Genomic DNA, 20,056 nt, shown 5'->3' on the forward strand with positions numbered 1-20,056 from the left:
GTTGGTGTGGGCCCTCGCCGTCCTCAAAATAGCTCCGCGGCTGTTTCACCGACCAGAACTCGTTACCCTCTCTATCTCTCTCTCTCTCTCCTTCTCTTTTTTTCCCCCCTTCTCAGGGAATTCGACGGTCATGAGCGGTTGGCCGCGTTTCAACGGGGATCTCATCCTCCATTACTGCTAAAACTACTTGGTTGTGATCTGCTATTGGTGAAAATGACCAGACATCGCTCTCCCTTCATGCACAACCGCCACGTATAGAGAGCACTTACGATAACGGGATACAGCTCGCCAATGCTGATATGCACTATGAGATTATTTTTCGCGGTGTGGCCAAGGCCTTGAGGATAAACTATGGACGGCAGACTATTCTAAAGACGCCAGCTAAATGACCCAGGATGGAGATATGTGCATATACTGGGTTAATGCGGTGTGAATGTGCGCCCTGGCTCATCTAGTTCCAGAGGCGCATTCCTGCCTGCTCGTGCTGCTCATTTCTCTCGCTGGCCAGGGACTTACTATACTGACTCAGATGTAGCATGAAAATCTCCCGGACTCGCCGTCTGCACCATCATGTTGGAAGCTGACCGTACTAGTATCCGCTTAGAATCAGCTAGGGATACAAAGTTGGCAAGCAAAGTATCTCCACTCCTGGAATTCTCTCAGCTGACCTGTTGACTCCAGAGCAGGTAAATGGAATGATCTGCCTGTTGTTAAAATGATTGCCTTTTATTTCCCTTGCTACTCTTCCGGGTCCCCAGCTAGTGCCCAATCACTCAAGGAGTCTACACCGAATTGCACCCCAGACCAATCCCTAATTTTCCCAGATTATGTGTCCTGCGAGGTGCTGTTTGTCGCCTAGCTACTGCCTAGAGTCAGAATCACCTAAAGTGGGTGTTGACTCTCCCTTTGCTCTTTCCGAGCCGTCCCCACAGATAATCGTGCGATTATGCTAGATGGCGCGACACTAGATATGTAGAGCTGTTCAAGACCAAGGGCTGCTTTTGGAAATCGGCTCCTATCCTCGCCACTCTCCTTCACCTAATTAGCAGTCGACTTGATTATGACCAAAGAGCAGAAGGCCTGACTCGTCGGTCTTCCATAAAGGGGTTATCCCTATGCAACTGAGATCATAAAGCGACGAGCTACCATTTAACTATTGGGGTTTCTAAATCTTTCTTTCAGCCAGATTTTCGGTTGGAATTTGGAACTGCGGTGTTTAATTCTACAATATTTCGTTCCCGAATTTTAGATATATGCCATATTCTATTCACTCAGGTCATCCCTACGTCCCTGAGCTTCCTGAAATTTCCTTGTCCATTGTATGCTAACTTTTGCTAATTATCTAGCTTGTAGGCACTAATCTATATAACTAGAAGAACCTTTGTAATATTCTTCCTGAGCCAATCAACAGAATTTTACTTGTCAACTGAGATGCCATTTGTCTATTCGCCTCACTTCGAGGAAAATGCTTATGACTCTTGAGGAACACATGTTTTTTTTCAACAAGACCCATGTACTTCATAGCTATCCGCTGAATCTTAGGGAATTTTTTTTTTATATTTGCTTTCACTTCTTTAAAATTCAACCCGTAGAAAGCTTTATTTTTTGATTTAGACGTCGTATTCATGATATCAGGGTCATAATCGTAGAGCACGCTCCGCGCCCACATACCCTTGAGCAGTTCACGCTATTCATTCCATATAATATTCGCTTGTCAGTATCAGCTTTGCTCGTCTGTTGCTCCTCTTCTATGTCTCGGAAGCCTCTTAGCCGCCTTTTTGAGCGCAGTCCTCAATTTATCCGCGTGCCAGCTGACTACGGCCTCAGTGAACGGCTCACCGGAATGATCCTTTGCCTGAACTGACTCCTCACGGAAATCAGCCTCATCATACTCCCCTTCGTCCTCTGGGTTTGGCGTCATCGCGCGTTGCGTAGCGAACGGTTCTGACGATGACTCCTCTTCTCCCGTGATCGGGGAACCTTTGTTGTTATTGTCGTCGGCGCCTTGACCGCCATCGTTGTCGTCCTCGCTATTGTCCGCCGTGTTCTCTTCACTGTCTTTGCTGCTAGAGTCCCCATAAGGCCCAAGGGTACGATAGACGTTTTCTACGATTGGGTGGTCCTTGCACCTGCTGCATCGACAGCCAACTCCGAACATACGCTGCGCAAAATCCCCTCCAATCTTCATCGGAACATATGGGATAAGCAGCTCTTCACCCTCTTCGATGTCCCTTGTTGCCCACAGAACCATACGATTTGGAACTGCTAGATCCCAATCCCAGTTGACGTTGTGTTGGTCTGGGCAAGCGCTGTTGAACATCGACACTCCTGGGAAGATATAGAGATCCTTAATGGTCGGATCGGCTTCAGAAAACCTGATCTCTGGCAAACTCGGTAGTCCGTTGCGACGGAGTTCCTTGCTCTCAGGGGTATCCACGACATCCGCTACACGTCGATTGAGGTCCCAGGGAATTGCGTTGATCAGCAATTTCCTGAGAACAAGTTGAATGACCCATGTGTCGAACGTCATGTCTCGGAATATATTAACACCAAGACACTGCAGGATATCAAACGGAACTTTGATATTTGCCGCGAATGAGAAGGGGAAGTTGTGCCCTTCGATTTCCTTGTCAGCCCCCATCAGCGGAAATAATTCATCAATCTCATAAGCTAGGAGATTTGGCTTCCCATCTGTCTCTCGTCTTTCAAGGGTTATGTCGAAGACCTCTCTAAGCATAAGGCTTAAAACGGTTCCGTGTCTTTCGTTTGTATAGTGCAGACGCGGTGTCCTCTCTGCGAGAGCCCATTTAACAGGTCTCATTGCATCTTGCAGCCATTGCCAGTCTCTCCCGCATGTACGGTAATGATAATGTGTAAGTGCCACATGGAAACATGAAAGGGGGCCAGTCCTTTGCCTCTTTGGCTCGCGTTCTCCGCCACTATCATCCTCCCCGTCGGCACCCCTCTTACGAGAACGCGGCACGGCGTTGCTCACGGCTTGATGAGGGCGGTCCTCGGGTTTTCTTGCATCTGCCTCAAGTGACCGCGGAGGATTACACCAAAACAGAGGCTCTGACTCCGACAAGGCGCACTCACATGCTATTCCTAAAGCTCGCGCTTCGGCGAGGCTATTTTTAATATAATATAGTGCATCCCTATTGTTAGGAACTGCCGTAATTCTCCGCTTGCAATTTTCGCACCGATATTCTTTTCGACGGTGGAAATCGTGGAGGTGGCCCCGAATGGATGGCTCGTCAGCATATACGACTTCTCCGGCTTTGATGTACTCTCTGGCAAATACACCTAGCTGGCGGTCTGACTTTCCTCTAACTTCAATTTTGCACGGGCCAAGCTGGATCGACTGGGAATTGCCAATGATCTCCTTGTTGATATTGTTTATCACCTCGTTGGATGTGCGCGCAATAGGCTGGTAGTAGGGATAAGGCTTCCCAGGGATATGGCCATAATGGCTTTCGTAGAAAAACTCTCTAGGGTCTTCTCGTTTCTCTTTCAAAACGCCCTTGACAAATTCCGCAAACAATTGTTGACGTTCTTGGATTGCCCGGCTGTCCCGATCCCGCATTGTAATTCTTTTGATCTGGTCACCTTCAATCGTTTGATAATCCTCCCAGCATTGTAGTGTAAGCAAACTGAGACATATCATGTGATGTAGCGATTTCCGAACATGCGGTATAAAGGCGCTGACGCCGGACACATCTCTAAGCTTCTTGATTTCTGGAGCGATTTTTACCCCTTCGTATTTTATTTGTAAGATATGGCGTTCTATAGCGTCCCATATGCGGGTATATAATCCCGGCTGAGAGTTGCGGACCAACGGGTTGGTTATAACATCACACAATAGCTGCGCACGATGGGCGTCTCCGAGAGCGAGATCGAGGTGACCCATCTGATAATAAACAAAGGCTCGGCTGGTCCAATATGCAGGATTGTATGGACTGAGTAAAATAGCCCAAGTATACATATCCACGGGACTGAATATGGTCTCTGTCGATATTTTCAACATATAATCATCTGTCCGGGTGCATCCCCATTGCAGAAGAGTTTGACGAGGCAGTCGGCTTCCCTTGTCGATATCCTTTGCCCCTAATCTGTAGTTGTCGAGCTCAGAGTTGCGAAGGCGTTCTTTTAATTCCGCGACCGTTCCATTAGTGTTGAGATGCCTCGCCCGGAGTTCTTTTTGCAAGCCGGCCTTCCTCCAGCGGGAGCTATGTAAGTCAAGGCCATTGATCTCTATTTTCACCTCCGGCTCATCTGCATGATTTTGGTACTCCATCCCAAATAGCTCCTTATATGACCACCCCTTAGCTCTCACGGTCCCTAGGCCTGCATCGCTCTCGTCAGAAGCGATGTACTCATGTCTAAACTGGGCAGTCTCAACTTGCTGCGATTTAGCAAAAGGCAACGGATTAAGCTGCATCAAGGCTTCGTACACATTTCGGACGAGGCAGGTATCGGGGCCATCGTCCTCTGGTTCATCCTCTCGTCCTGACCCGGGATCGTAGCGTACTTCCTTCCCAAGAAGCCCATCTTGGTGAATCCAGAGCTTATATGCCAGCGCGATATCCTTGTCGCTAGGGAACGGACCCCATTCCACTTCGTTAAATAGATCTGGCCGCACCGGAAAAGTAGGTGGTTTTGGAAGGTCCTGACCATCCATGACACTGTTATTTTTGACCTCGAGAAAAGGCCGGGGTTCAGACTCGGGGTTTGTGTGGGCCTTTCTTTAAATGTAGTATCTGATAACTAGGATAAAGTGATTGAAAATATCGGATTCGAGAGTCACTTCAAGAAAATGTCAGGCTATGATAGTAGAGTGAAAGCGTTAGAAGAACAAAGATCTATAGATTAAGTGAGGTGGAGAAGAGGTGACGAGAGGTAGGGAAAAATGAAGCTCCAGGTTCAGGTTACAGAAAAATGAGTTCTTCTATAATGCCTGCGCCAAAAGCGCGTGGAAAGAGCTGTAAATGACATTACCCATGAGGTAGATATAGGGGAAGCCAGTATAAGGACAGGCATGGCAGAATAAGCCATGGCTGCACTGAATTGATGAATTTTCAATGCCGGTGATTCTTGAAAGCCTATTCACATCATAATGAGAACCATAAGGAGCATTTTTATGAGTTGGACAATGGCATTAGAATGGTATTATTGTTCTCTGATTGGGATATAAAAGACTAAGAAAGAAGAAAGTAATTCATTGCATGACAATGATACCAAATGTCAATGGTTGATTTATTTCAACCTGACCTTTTCACCATATATGAAAACTTTTTGCAAAGGAATGAAGGAGTAAAGGGATATTCACGGTTAAAGGATAGCAGAACAAAGAAGAAGAGTGAATTTTTCTTGCCGCCTCCTCTTCCGATGCCTGCAATAGAGCCCTGATTTTTCTATGGGCGCTGAAAGGTATCCGCGACCGAGTCACGAAGAGGAGATTTCCGCCGTCCACTTGACGACAAAGATCTTGCTAGTAGCCATTGTTTAGGCGGAGCTGAAGCACCTGGCTTGGAAGATCAAGGCCGGGTAAAATTGTACGGAGTAGAGCAAAGAGGAAAATACGATTTGAATAATAGGTACTCCATAGTGGGTAAAAGTAATTGAAATCCTCCATCTGGAGAATACCTGAATCATCACTTATGTTCAGAGTAACACTATCCCCTTGCTCGAAGGTATTGTTAAGGGTAATTGAATTCACCCCTTAGGTGATTTGCCTTTTGCCTAGGCGGTCTATTTAGGTATCAGCCCCTTTCTTTCGGGGCCACGAGTCTGATGGAGAATGTATTCCGCTCGGAGTACGGAGTACGGAGTTTTTTATGCCTGGATTCCGATCGACAGAGGGCATCGGCCCTTGTGGCTTAGAGGGCGGAAATCACGAAAGAGCAGAGTCAATTGGGTACGAAGCGTCGCCCACTGGCTGGCAAGAGAGGCAGAAGGCTCGTCAGGGGGTTGAAAAACGAGGGCGGAAGGTTGTTTGCAGGCGCCACTCGAAGGGAAGACGACAAGAACGGGCCTCGCTTCAGTTTTACCGTAGCTTCGATCAAAGGCCATCAGCGCATCCGAAGACACGAAGACGCTGGATCACAGTAGATGTATGTCTGCACGTCCTGCGTATGGACATAGCCTCAACCACAAGGTTAGTCGGATGCAAACGCGATAAAACGGCCCATCTGGTGCACTGCAGCGTGCTCGTGGCGGTCCTTGGCTGCGTCGACCACGCCGTCTTTGCTGTCGATGGTCGAGGTTGGGCGTTAAGAATACGAGCTCAGCAGCTCCACCATAACTCCACCCGCATCGAAAGTTCATTTCTCTCATCCTAGTTCCAACATCTCCCCCTTCGCATCTCGTTGATCAACTTCCCCTGGGAGTACGGAGTCCGGCCCACGGAAGGGCCCTGCGAGGACAATGAAAACCTGAGTGATTCCCGTCCGATGATCACAAGAGCAATAATAAACAATATCACGCTGCACTCCTGACAGAGATACCTAACTGTTGCACTGGGCCCCATGACAGCCTTGATTATGAGGTGAACGAGTCTTCGCAGCTATCCATCCGCGACAGCAAATCACAATCTGCATATCCGCGGGACACCTTGGATTTCCCTTGTGGTCTTGAATCTTACTTAGGAGGTGTTGTACGGAGTACCCGGCCTGTTTTTCCCACAGAGCATAGTTGACTGATTGCTCAGCCGGTAGCTTAGTTTTCAACAGCTACACTGTCGACCGAACGGATTCAAATGTCGCACTCAGGATCCCAGATGTACGGCTCGCAGCCTCCTCCTCCGCAGTCATACTATCCTACGGGCCCCCCGCCTTCATATCCCGAATGGCAGCAGAGCAAGCCGGCAGAGCATGGACAGTCGTGGAATGCATCACAGGTCTCATCCCCACCGCCTACTCAAGTTCCCACGACGTCCCAGCCGGCCACATCCTTCTATAACCCAAATATGTACGGGCCTATGCCCGGATCCACACCGTCTCCAGCGCTTGATCATGTCTCGCATTCTCAGCCGGCACCCAGCATCCCTTCACCGAATATAGATACGTCTACTTGGGGCGTACGGTACAATCAGCACTATGGCCACCACCATCATCAATCGAGTGCTGCGCAGGGCAGTCAAATTCCACCTCCTCTACCGGTATGTAGTTTTATTATCTATATTATTTAATTCTCAGCACTGATATTTTGAAGCCACGCCCAACAAGCAGCCTAGATCAACCTCAAACACAGGCCCATTTAGGACCACAGCCGTGGAATACTGCGCAAAATCAACACCCTTACTATCCGCCCAATCCCCCTACACATTTCCCCGAACAGCAACAGCCGCCGCAGCATGCGCCGCAATTTTGGCAGCCGCACCCATATTCGGATTCCAACTCCGGCGTCAGTCAGGCGGTGCCACCCAAGCCACCGCCGATACCACCCGCGTACCAAGCGGAGGTCCAGCAGGCCCAGCAGGCCCAGCAAAACTGGCCAAACGCCCCAGTTTATTCCTCTCATCCGCCAACGCACAACTATGAACCACCACAGCAGTCACAGCAGCCACAGCATCCCCCGCCTCCAGCTCCAGCTCCGGCTTCACAGCCGCAGCCGCCCATCCCTACTATCACTCAGATGGGACCTACGGGCCTCAATGGTTCAAACACTCTAAACGATACACATGCCCTGGGCAACGTACCTGATCGACCTCCTAGTCTTCCACCAAATGAGCCTTCTCTGCCGCCACCCAATCCATCAATAGAGGACCCGAGCTTCACTTCTTCTCCGGCCCACGTACCTCCACCCACTCCCGCTCCTGTGTTGCCAGAAACCACCAAACCTACAAATTCTACACCAGGCGCTTCCGCCCTGGGCTCAGGAGGGCCGTCTGACTGGGAGCATTTTTCATCCACGCATGAGGAAGTAGATGACACAGAAGCGTACACATTCAAGATTCAAAAACCACCTCAGGCAACAAAGACTTTTGAACTGGCTTCTGACGTACCTATGTCTAACCGACCAGAAAGGTCGGAATCGGAATCGCAACCTCCGATTTTATCCCCTCCTCCAGAACACGATCAAATCCAACAGGGCCGGGTCTCTCCCGTTTCGTCCATTGACGCCGGAACCCAACCCTCAGACCGTAGACAGATTCAACAGGCTGATCGTATGAATAGTGTAGACTCTTTCTCGAGTGCGGTATCAGCTGAAGACAGCACGGGCCAGATTGACAACGTCATTCAGGAGTGGTCCCGGCCTGTGCCTATCGAAGATAAACATCCAGTCCCATCAGAAAAAGGTGTGGAGCCAGATCTTCAGACGTCCGCCACTTCTGAGAAAGGAACCAGTCGCGCGGCGACTCCCGTGTCACAACTTCGGCCTTCCGTTTTGCAGTTGTCACCCAAAAACAGCCCTCCTATAACGTCCAGAGTTGATCAACCTATTGTGCAGTCGATCACAACTATTGCTGATCCGTACGCTGACCTTGACCCATGGTACAAGTCGTCGTTAACGAGATACGTTACTATGCTTCGAAGAGAAATGGCGACGGAATCAGATGAGGAGAAGTTCAAAATTTTTACAGCATTTATGACCAAGGAGTCCAAGCTACGAGAAATACTTTACAGCGTGGAGATTGTGCCGGATGCCATTAAAACAAAGCCAACAAATGATGAAGTACCGAAGCACGCCGACCAGCTCAAGGCGCCGACGAAACCGGAGCTGAAACAGCTTGATACCGAGTTACCCATACCCATGGAACAAGAGGATGACGTTATTACCTACAGCCCAGGTGGTCGCCCCGTGCTCGCTTCGTCGCTAAGGCGAAAACAGGCAGAACTCAAGAACAGCACCGGTCTTCAGCGATCCGCGTCAAACCCTACTCCCCCGGCGCAGATTCGAAATAGGGCTGAGAGCTTGAATGCTACGAGCTACGTTGTTTCCCCTGTAACATCTAGAAACCCACTAGGAGAGTTACCAAGAGCCACCTCGGTGCCCCCAGCTGGTGCAGCCACGATCATTCCCCAGGCATCCACGCCATATACCCCATTTCGGTACCAAGAAGGTCCTCAGAGAGGTTCAGAACCTTTGAGCTTTGAGCGTCCAGCGTACCAGGCGTATTCTGCCTTAAGACAAGCATCGGCAGAGAGCGGAAGGGTGATGACGCAACCAAATTCGCAGCTACGTCGTGATTCAGATGCGCCAGGCATGCCTCGACCGCTAAGAGCTGAACATGATGAAACATTCTTGGGGCTCGTTCGGGAAAAGAGTGTTGCTTATCGAGGCAAGCGACCAGAGTCGAGTTTGAGGATCAGGGCGCCGACTGCAGATCCATTCAAAAAAGGCATAGCTACGGCGATCTTGGACGATATCCGAACTTTGGTGCCGGCAATAATACCGAATCCAGCCGCTGATGCACGGATTGCAGCTGCTCGAGACGAATTGGAAAAATTCCCTGACGACTTCAATTTCATGGAGAAGAGCTTGGAAGCATGGGATCGTGGGGCAAGCTCAAGACAAGGCCAACTAGATGGCCAACGCCGGGCACGACAAGAAGCGTCAGAACACCATATTGACAACCTTTTTAATAACAAGGAGATCGGATACTCCGATATTAATGTTCTAGAAACGGAGTTCAAGCAGACGGAGGCTCAAAAACAGCTCAACGAGGAGAGGAGAGAATATGATAAATTTGTGGAGATCGTGTTCACCCGCGTGGATGAGCGGCTTAGAGCTGAGATCGCAACTCTTGAAGGCTATTATAAAGAGGCGCTCGACCTCCTTAACTCCGAAGCAGATTCTGGGTCCACACCTAAGCTTGAAAAATTCCACCTATCATGTGCGATGAAAAATGCGGTTGATATATTTCAGAAAATAGAAATGCGTCACGAAAGGCTAGTAGAAGCTGCTCTTGAGCGCGAGAGAAGAAGGAAGAAGGCGGAGCGCCGCTTTTTCGTCTTCCTGGGCGATTCGTCGGCCTTGAAGCAGATGGATAAAGATTTCGATGTCGCTGATAAGAAGATCCTTCTCGAAGCAGCGAAGGCCCGAGATGACCGCGCAAATCAGCTCATGGACGTATTCGATGAGGCTAGCATGCGTGGAATTGGCGAAAACCAGAGTCTCCTCGACGACATTTTCGCAAAGATTGAGAAACTCGATCCAAGTCTAGTTAGCGATATGAATAGCTTGCCACAGCAGGCTGAAAATATTCTCACGCTGACTTCTGGATTTGTCCGATTCCTTGGTGGTGACTCGGAGTCTATTCTCTCCAGCTTCGGAATGGCAGACCGCCTCCTGAATAACGCTGACTATGAGCTATCGGTGGCAGAAGCGAAGGTAGCCAACGCCAGTCCGGATATCTTCCGACGTCTCGAAGAAGAAAAGAAGAAAGAGGATCTCAAAATCGAAGATGACCTGAATGCAAGAATGGCCGACGTTCGGAGCGGACACCAGGAGATATTGAAGAGCATAGATGATGTGCTGCAGCACATGCAGAAAGGCGAGCTATCGTCTAGCAACAGCCAGGGGGGTAATGGAGCCGACGGTGCCCCGGTAACGGAAGCGATCCCGACGGCGGCTATTGTTTCATCCTCAAGCCCGCTGGTTGCTTCGGCCCCAACCGAGGAGGAGCAACAGCAGGATCGGCTGCGGAAGGCGCTTGAAGATGCGAAAAGGAGGAATGCAGCAAGGCAGGCTCCCTAATCTAACCGTTATCTAACGGCAACCCCTGCTATTCCTTTTAATATGTGTACACTTGGTTCCACCCCACAATTCTTTTTTTCCTTTTGATCTTCATTCCTGATCTCCCTTTGCACTTCATATGTTTTGGATACCCCCATTTTTCTTTGGTCAGATCCTTTTGCTGTGTTTATGGGCACTCCTACTACATCTCTTGTCGCAATACCATAGCTGTTTAGCTCAAAGATGGGCATTCTCTCAATGATTGAAATTTCCAGTTTCTCTGCCTTCAGAACATCCCCGGTGGCTGGATGCATATACATGTACTGCAGTTCCAGCTTTAGCCATTTGCTTGCTCTGATTGATCTGTGTAGCGCTAGCTTCGATCCCTACTTGATTAGGTCCAAACGCAAATAAGCTCTATTATCCTAAATCGTTTTAGATTGCGATGTCGGATTCTGTGTAAAACTATGTATAGACGAACCCCATTTAACCTGTCCACAGAGAAAAGCTCTGGTTGGGGCCAACAAGGTGAGTATTCTTTTCTTGGGCCCCGCCACGGCGGTACTGGCGGGCTCGGTGATTGCAGGAATATGGAAGATGCAAGGCCCCGACCATCTTGGCTGGTAGGATGTGGTGTAACATTTGCCTCGAGTAAACATTGGATACTTCTTTTTCGTGATGTTCCAAAAGGGCACCCCTTCACGGGCGCATTTCCACCTCGAATGCATGGATTTTTCTTCTTTCTTTCTTCATTGCTTTCCCTTCTTTCTCTTCTTTTTCCTTTTTCGCTCTATTTCCCCAAGGTTATGCTCATAGGACATGCAATGAAGATTGCAAAGGGACAAGCAGGGACTGGTCTCTGTTTTTAACATCAAAGACAACCTTGTGGCTTCTCTGGGTGGTTAAACAATATGACATCATCATCATAATAACCACCACCACCAAAAGACAAGCCAGAAAGGGCTGGCTTTGAATATCATTAAACTTGTGGCTAGCAGCCTGGCCTGCCACAAAGTGTGCTTACTGTGTATGTATATAACATATCACCGGGCTAGATCCCTGTATCTCTGAAGGGTGCCCAAACAAGGCCGCAATTTTCAAAAGAGCCAAAAAGAAGCACAGTGAAACAACCGGCTAGACTCGATGCGACGCAAAAGACACGAGAGGCCGTGTTGCAACGGTTGTGGCTGTGGTCAAAATGGCGCATTGGCAGTTTCTCGCAAGGTTTGGCAGTCGGTACTTCTTCAGCAACAGTATGTAACTCTACTCCGTAGAACTCCCCAAAAAAGCTATCTAGTCTGGATGTACAGATACTCCGGACCCAGGAGAGTCCATCGAGGCATCCATACATAGACGTGTGTGACCCCACAACCGTCGACAAACTCTGCACGCCAGTATGAGCAAGGTCCAATGGCCAATCACGCCTGCCATCGAGCGCAAGAGCAGCCTCGAGCAGCCGGGGCAGTCTGGGGCAGATCGCAGCGAAGCTCGCCGGAACGAGAAAGCAAAGAAATGCGAACCGGCTGCTGATTGGCCCGGGAGGATATTAAAGTTGAGGCTCTGACGCAAAGCCACATGACACTCCAGCCAATGACGATGCGTGAAACCCGCCACCCCAGCCATCGCCTCCACAGTGTGGCCGGGCTCCAGCACAGCCCCAATCGATCAGCGCGCGTTTGCGGTGTTTTGGCTGCGGGTTCTGCGACGGCGAGAAGGGCGAGAGGATGGCGAGTCGGGGTGGGGACTGTGTGAGCGAAGAGCTGGGACGTAGGAGCAAGCAGCTGATACGCGTGGCGGGAGACCTTTTTTTTTTTTTGGGAGACTTTTTGCTCATGTGGGAGAAAGGTTCATACATATGTACATTAGTTAGGCCGGGGTGAAAGCTTGAAAGATAGTCCTTTTTTTTTTTTTTTTTTTTTAGAGGCAATCGGGATGTCGGAGTCCGTGCCGGGATCATTGCTGTTAGTCGCCCGCCGTTGAACAAGAAGCAGGCACCTTCACGATGTTGTTGCTCGAGTAACCGGGTTATGATCTGTTACCACCCGCGGTTGCTGTACACCGCGCGGGCTCAGCCACGGGGCCTGTGACAATCCCCAAGAGGGAGACTAGAGGAGAGGAGAGGAGAGGAGGAGGAGAGGAGCTGCTGCTGCTGCAACACGAAAGGACGGGACGCTTTGGGCGCGGTTTGCCTCGCGGCCTCTCTTCCCGCGAGATTGCATTTGTGCAGCCGGAAGCGAATCAGCAGACACGTACCGTTCAAAACGAGGGCGCATCGTCAATCCGCCGGGTGGTGAGGCGCATCGCCCAGACTCGGCGCTGTGATTTGCAGGATCGCGGAGCTGCAAGAGCCCGATTGCTGTTGTATTCCGAAACGTACATATGTATGTAGCGTAAAAGGGGTGCTGGACGATGATGATCAACCACAGCAGATGGCCCCAGGATGGAGAGAGAGACGCTCTGTACTCTCTCTGTATAAGTCTTTGCTTGGTGCTGCGCGGCTTCGATGGGGAAGAAAAGAAGCAAAAGCAAGCCGTCCGTGTGGGTGGGTGGGTGGGGAGGGATGAATATTTCCGTAAGCCGCCATACCGTACGCACAAAGTTACCAGGCCGGTATTGATGCTATACTCTTCTTGGCCGCGCAGCGCACAGGAGCCGGCCCGAGCCTCATCATCTGACACACCGGGGAAGGTATCAGTATGGTAAGGTACGGTACAGCAGGGTCTCTCTGGCAGTCAGGAAATGGCTGGTGACGGGCGTTTCGTCGCTTCACCTTCTTCTCCCTCTCTCCATCTCTCTCGTCTCTTGCTCTTTTTTTTCTTTTACTTTTGGTTCTCTCTTCTCTGTCATTTGCTCTCAGTGCTACGCCCAGACACGTTTCTGACTGTACTCTTGCTCTTTGGCTCTTGTCCGGGGTTTCGATATAGTCATCCAGCCCTCCCTGCCCACGGCGGATACTCCCAAGTAGAAGCGTGTGCTTTGGCCCAGTCCCGTAACCACCGCCGCCAGCCAAACTACTAGCCATTAGTTGAAATTCCACACGGCCTCTTTGCTTCCTGGCCCAAGTTACTCCACCCGCCCTGTTCCTGGAATCCATCTCAGACAACCCGCAAATCTTTCCTCGACCAGCCAGCAATTGCCTCCCCCTTCAGACCTCTCTCCGACTCGCTGCCATTGCCGCCCGGTAGAATTAATAAGGCCTGCCTGCACGGGGATTTTCGCCGCCCAGGAGTCGCACCCCCGGGCCTTTCTGCACCCTTCAATTCAGCGTCTAATTTCCGCTGCTCGACCACGCAAGACACGTCCTCCTTCCGCCGTCCCTGTCTGGTCCCAGCTCCTCGCGCCGCATCTCTCTCTCTCTCTTCCACCTTCTCTCCCCCCCTTTCTGTTTGTCGGTTTGTCTGCCTCATCGTCATCTTCTTATTCCTCCTCTCTCTCCCCGCGCATTGAAAACGACACGCCCATCCAGTCCGTCAGAAGGTTCCACCACCTTTCGGACCGTTTGTGGCTTGCACAAAACCTTCGTCGCGATTCACCAATTACGCTCTGCTACCCGTACCAAGGACTTCGGCAGTTGAACCACAACTTTGTCCCTTTTTCCTCCCTCGATAAAACGACCGCCGAGCTTTCGCGACAGCCATCGTTCGCCAGCGTGTCCAGCACTCCCGCGTCTGCCCTTTCACTCGAGCGGAGTCCCGGTTTGAATATCTCGCTTCTTTCTTCCTCTGTTTTCTTTTCTTTTCTCTTTTTTTTTTTCGCCTTCTTGCTCTTCTTATTCTTCTTCTCGAACACCTTGGATGAGCATTATTACCGCATCGGACGCGACGATCGGACCCATCGGCGGCCAATCCAAAACACGACCGGGAAGCCTGTCAGCTTGCGCCACACCTGACCTCCCAGCTTCAGGCGCACTCGGCCACCCAACAACAACGCCTGGTCCTTGTGAGTATCACGTCTCTCTCTCTCTCTCTCTCCCCCCCCTTCTCCCTCCCTCCCTCCGTCTCCTCCCCCTCTGCTCCGCCTGCGAATGACCTCTCTTCTTCCGTCTCCTCCCATCTCCGCCAGACACTGCCGTCCTCTCGCGTGCGTTTCCCATCTCGGCCCATTCCATCCACTGGCTTGCGCAACCAGCCAACCAGCCTCCTCTGCCCCTTGTTCCCCCGTCTCCAGTCTGCCTTGTCGTGCCGGTTAGATCTGCCCATCTCCCCCATTCATGAGCCTCAAAAGACGAATCCTCCCGATCTCCTGTTCTATTTCCAGAAACCCTCCGCGAAGAATTAATTCCTGTCAAACTTACCTTGTTTGTCTCCTCAACCTCTACCTGTAATATTATTTTGTTTTTTTTTGTTTCTTTTTATCTGCCTTTTCCATTTCCTGTTTTCTATTTCCCTTGTTTTTTTTGGCCTTCCATCCTCCCTCCTCTTGCTTTCCACCCCCTTTTTGAGTAGCGAATCGGTCTAATCATGACTTCGTCCCACATCTTTAGAAGTTCGCCCGTTGATATCCTTCGGCCACGACCCTGCTTCCTTTCATCCCACGAAACTGGCGGCTCACAAGGTATCTTTATGGAAGGCCCTTTTCCTCAGGGTCCCGAATCTCCCACTTTTCGCAAAGTTCCAGACTCCGTGCCGCCTTCATCGGCCCGCTCGCATCCCGTCTCCATCTTCTCAAAACCAGACGACGTCATAACAGATCCGAATCTACCATCAGTCGCCAACGCCAGTCTGCGTGCGTCTCCCTCGTCCTTCATGGAAAGGTCAAGGCATCTGTCGCCGCATCTGACGTCTGCAGCGAGTAATCCCGATCAGCGCGGAGAAGGGGAGCAGCCCAAGAACAGCACTCATCACAGTACCCTACAAACCGCGCGCGAGGCTCTCGGCGCCGTGATGGAGGCAAATCGTGATGAATCGGAGAACGTCGACGCCCCTCCGACTGGAGCTGCGTCTCACCCCACGGAGTCCAAGTCGCTTCATCGATCAACAGAAGATGAGCGTACAGAACAACGGCAGAAACAGCAACAGCAACACCGCGCCAGCCCCACTGCACTGCCCGACGCCTATGGTAATGGAGATAACCCGGGTACCCTGATGAATAGCGCGACAGTGGCGAGCCCAGGCCCAATTGAAGAGGATAATCCACTGGAGGAAGGATCGCACCGTAGGGAGGAAGAATCTGTGCTCGAAGATAGCAACAGCAAAGCCTTTTCTTATCCTGTACCCATGCCAAGTCCAAATCTCAACGACCCACGCCGGGGAATGAGTCTTCCGCATTCTGGCTTGAGCAAAGCAGGCCCACGCTCTCCATCTGCCAAAAAGCATCGCTGCCCTTATTGTTCTACGGAATTTACACGTCACCATAACCTAAAGAGCCATCTACTCACGCACAGCCAGGAGAAACCTTATGTCTGCCAGACCTGTCAATCGCGTTTCAGGCGCCTACATGACCTCAAACGACACACGAAGCTCCATACCGGCGAACGTCCTCACATATGTCCTAAATGTGGCAGACGGTTTGCTCGAGGAGATGCTCTAGCAAGACACAACAAAGGTTCGGGAGGCTGCGCGGGAAGGAGGTCGAGCATGGGTGGTTTTGGTGTCGAGGAAGAATATCCTGAACAGGGTGGTACCTCAGGGGTGGTGCAGGCAGATGACGCAATGGAAGGATTGATGTATACAGAGCCAGAGCGCATGGATGAAGAAGAAGAGAGACGTTTGAGTATACCCAGCATCAGGAAGGACAACGTTACGCCCGAGCCACACTCACAGACCTCCGCGAGCCGCCACGTCTCTTTTACGTCTCATCAATCGAGCACGTATCCCCCATTAGGCGGCAATCGCTCGCCCGGTGGTCTTTTCCCGCCCGTTGCCAGCCATGCAGGCTCCGCATCGCCTTCCCCGATATCACCGTCCTACCCGCCCGGCAGCAGCGGATCTTCCTCCTTCAACCCTGCCCATCAAGGCTCTTCTCCATCAATATTTGTGCAGACCACCATGACGGAAAGCCCAAAACCATTATCTCCCAGCGCCCTTTCACCGCATCAGCTCAGCCATGGTCATGAAACGAATACACTGCCTCCGCCATCGCAACCACAGCAGCAGCTCACTCCAGGCCACTCTCCCAATCTAAAGCCACAATTCCAGCAAGGTCAGTCGCCATATAACCGAAGCCGTCAGGGTTCGGGAGCTTCTCTTGGGGTGCCTTCGATGACCGCGCCGGGTCCGCTGAGCCTCCCTTCGCCACAGCCCGGCACGCCCCATCTTCCGCCTCCTCCCGGCCTAAATCCTCCCGACTCGAGGTTTACCCTCCATAGCCAGTCCCAGGGATCAGTGTCTTCCATACACTCCGTTAACAATCGCACGGACCCGCATATGCAGCAAGCCCGTTCTCCCCATACCACTTCGACGACAGACATGAATAATCCCGACAGCAATAATATTAATACTAATATCTTCTCACAACAGCGACAGTCTTCTCTTCCAGGTGTGAGTAATCTTTCGGTTAATGATCGGATTTGGGATTACGTGCGGTCTCTGGAGACACGCATGAATGGTTTAGAGGCGGAAGTCGGTCGCCTACGGGAACAGCTTGCCAGCACCGGCGGGAACACTTCAGCTTCCGGCGCCAACGGGGCATAACTGCACCACACTCGAATGCGAGAGTTTTTCCATCAGTCGCATCGAGCTCTTGTTTTATCCCATTTCCGCCTAAGGATATTGCTGATCCTATGACACTGCTGTCGAGAGTCGTGGCGCGAACATCGGCAGTCTCTACGGATTGCGAACATCATAAGGCGCAGAGTTTATCGGTCCTAACTATGCCGCAGTTACCGCCGGGGCGATTCGGTCCCTGGCTCCCTCCTGAAGCTTAGCTCGGGTCGCTGCTGCATGGGTGTGATCTACCGTTATCACGTATCTGCGAGTATGGCAATTGAGACAATTCGATCCAAAGTCGTGCTCAAAAATACCTTGTATTGTGAGAGAGAGAGAGAGGAGGGCATCGGGGGGCATCTTTGAAAAAAAGAAAAAAAAATGCAATTGCACGGAAATCAATTGCGTTCTAATCAAAATCTATTTTATCGGTCTACATTGTTTCCTAGCTATCTTCTTTATGCAATTCGACCACATACCCATTTTCTTTTTCCTTTTTCCTCTTCAATGCTTAATATGTCCTTGACGCGTCGTACGCCCGGTTTGCTCCATGTCTCTCCGTCTCTCTCCAGGTGTCTACACTCACACAGGGCGGACCTGGCATCCCCCTTTTTTTTTTTTTTAAAAAAACAAAAATCGGTAGGCTGGACGGGATCTTTTTTTGCTTACAGCTGGTCATTTCTTTATATTTTCTCGCCCCGCTTTGACAACCTAAAGTTCTTTTCTGCGTCATTTCCCGCTACCTTTTCTCGCTGTCTTTTAGGGGCCTTATTCATGTATATGATATATCTGCAATACCGGCTTTCTCTTTCCAACATGATTTTCGTTTCTTTTGTCCTTTTGCATGTGCTGACGTCTGTATCTTTATCATCTGTTTTTCCCCTCCTACGTTGTTCCCGTTGGAGGCGGCGGATCGCGTGTGTCATTCTACAATATCCCAGCTTGCAGCTTCTCTCCACTTTCACCTTTGCATTTGAGCTTATCGTCACCGTCTCCCATTATTTATTTATTTATTTTTTTCCCCCCTCTTTACTACTTTCTTTTAACGGTCCATGTTTGGTTTCGCCTGAAGTTGTTATTCAATTTCTTTTTCCAAGGCGGGTGGGCGGTTGGTCAAAACTGGCGCCGAGTTGAACGGAACCGGAGGAGGGCTGGTTACTTATTATGCTTGCTCTTGTAGGTATGTATGTATGTACTTAGGTATCCCGCCAAAGAAGAAAAAAAAAAAAAAAAAAAGTTATGGCAGCAGTGTGAAAAGCTTTCTTTAGCTTACTTCTCCTTTCTTCCTTCGTGACTTGTTACCGCTTTATATCATTAACCATCCCTAGATCTGCTTATTTTGTTTCCCCTCACCCCCCTCTCTCCCCCTCTTCCCGTCGCTTTGCAAGATAACCCATTACGAATTCTACATCTTTGACAATCTGCTTCGGCACGCCGCCCAGCGACCAGCTCCGCTGCACGGCCTCTGGGATCCAACCGCCCGCATGCGCCGAGGTGGCCATCGTCCATTCTATCTGTTGAAGAGGGTTCGATGCTCCACTGCCACCTCCACCGCCATCAGCAAGCCCCGCAGCTGATTTAACTGCGTCTTCTGATAAACGGGCGAGAAGCGGCTGCACCATCTCGATGGAGATGTAGTTGGCGAAGATGCAGTTTTTGCGGGGTGGGCGCTCGGATTCGGGGAGTTCGGAAGGGTCGAGGGGTATCTGGATGGTTATGAAGCCTGGGTCTTTGGTGCTGCCGGCGGGGGGTTCCGAGATTCGGTGAGTTTCGTCAGGGACCGGCGGGGATGGGGTTGGAGACGACGGTGTTGGGAGTGTGGCGGTTATTTCAAGCACTGCGTAACAGCGTGTTGTGCACATTGGGTACTTGTGGGTGATTGTGTTGACTAGGAAAAGAAAATATGTCAATTGGGAACCAAAGCAAAGTGATTTTTTTTTTTTTTAATTATTAGTGATTCTGTGCTGAAAAAGATGCAAAAAACACGCCAACTCCCTCGAGATTTCATATGAATAAATCCACAGAGACATTGCAGGACTCACCGCACGCTGTGACATCCTTCCATCCACCTCCAACGTCCACTTTCGACAGATCATACGCTGTCACCCGCTCCACCCCTATCACCCCAGGGTTATATCGCACCTCATTCTCAGCATGATCATCCTTCAACAATCCGCGTAGCTCCGCAAGAGTCGCGCTCCCCCTCCGCGCAACATCCTCATGCACGCTCCGCCGGCCGAACCAGTGGTCCACGCTCGGCCCCCGGTTCTCGGCGCTCTCCTTGTACGGTAGATACCGCGAGACGTAGCTGCAGACCTGCACCCTGGCCTTGGACGGGCGCGCAGGAGCACTCTTGTCGCCGGAGCGGGCCCAGGGCATGCGGGCGGTCATCCATTCCCGGCCCTGGTCGAGGACGTATCTGAGGAAGAGAGCGAGATCAGGGTGCTGGTGCTGGTTGGAGGCGGCGGCGGCGGCGGCGGAGGAGGAGCTGCTGCCCCCGCCGGCGCTGTGATGGGGGTGCCAGGGGATGTCAATGAGTGAAAGGGGATAAGGGTGGAAGATGGGAAAGGTATCTCTGGGGATTGGACCTTGGGCAGAGTGCGGAGCCTGGTGGTCCGAATTTGTGCCATGCATGGCGACAATCTCTGCGATGTTCATGGCTGTGAGAGCTTTGGAAGTGAAGAATGGATGGGATACAGAGTATTATATGTGATATGTGATCATGTTATATTGGA

The 20,056-nt window shown here is 50.9% G+C and overlaps 5 protein-coding genes across 5 annotated transcripts; 2 read left to right on the top strand and 3 right to left on the bottom strand.

Moving 5' to 3' along the window:
* Window positions 1-1,720: 1,720 nt before the first annotated feature.
* On the bottom strand, window positions 1,721-4,678 carry D8B26_008297 (uncharacterized protein; the record flags this gene model as incomplete). Its single annotated transcript, XM_003068065.2, has 1 exon — window positions 1,721-4,678. The coding sequence occupies one exon, from the start codon at window positions 4,676-4,678 to the stop codon at window positions 1,721-1,723; it is 2,958 nt and encodes a 985-aa protein (XP_003068111.2).
* Window positions 4,679-6,754: 2,076 nt separating this feature from the next.
* D8B26_008298 (uncharacterized protein) lies at window positions 6,755-10,698 on the top strand (the record flags this gene model as incomplete). Its single annotated transcript, XM_003068066.2, has 2 exons — window positions 6,755-7,156; window positions 7,210-10,698. The coding sequence occupies 2 exons, from the start codon at window positions 6,755-6,757 to the stop codon at window positions 10,696-10,698; spliced, it is 3,891 nt and encodes a 1,296-aa protein (XP_003068112.2).
* Window positions 10,699-14,576: 3,878 nt separating this feature from the next.
* Window positions 14,577-14,885, bottom strand: D8B26_008299 (uncharacterized protein; the record flags this gene model as incomplete). Its single annotated transcript, XM_066125808.1, has 1 exon — window positions 14,577-14,885. One exon carries the CDS (start codon window positions 14,883-14,885, stop codon window positions 14,577-14,579), a length of 309 nt encoding a protein of 102 aa, XP_065981892.1.
* Window positions 14,886-15,137: 252 nt separating this feature from the next.
* D8B26_008300 (uncharacterized protein) lies at window positions 15,138-18,782 on the top strand (the record flags this gene model as incomplete). The annotated part of the gene is made up of 3 exons (XM_066125809.1): window positions 15,138-15,402; window positions 15,466-18,501; window positions 18,650-18,782. The coding sequence occupies 2 exons, from the start codon at window positions 15,138-15,140 to the stop codon at window positions 17,307-17,309; spliced, it is 2,109 nt and encodes a 702-aa protein (XP_065981893.1). The 3' UTR covers window positions 17,310-18,501; window positions 18,650-18,782.
* Window positions 18,671-19,979, bottom strand: D8B26_008301 (uncharacterized protein; the record flags this gene model as incomplete). Its single annotated transcript, XM_003068068.2, has 2 exons — window positions 18,671-19,209; window positions 19,364-19,979. 2 exons carry the CDS (start codon window positions 19,977-19,979, stop codon window positions 18,671-18,673), a joined length of 1,155 nt encoding a protein of 384 aa, XP_003068114.2.
* Between the last annotated feature and the right edge of the window lie 77 nt (window positions 19,980-20,056).

The sequence above is a fragment of the Coccidioides posadasii genome, chromosome 5, assembly GCF_018416015.2.
Source record: "Coccidioides posadasii str. Silveira chromosome 5, complete sequence".
Taxonomy (NCBI): domain Eukaryota; kingdom Fungi; phylum Ascomycota; class Eurotiomycetes; order Onygenales; family Onygenaceae; genus Coccidioides; species Coccidioides posadasii.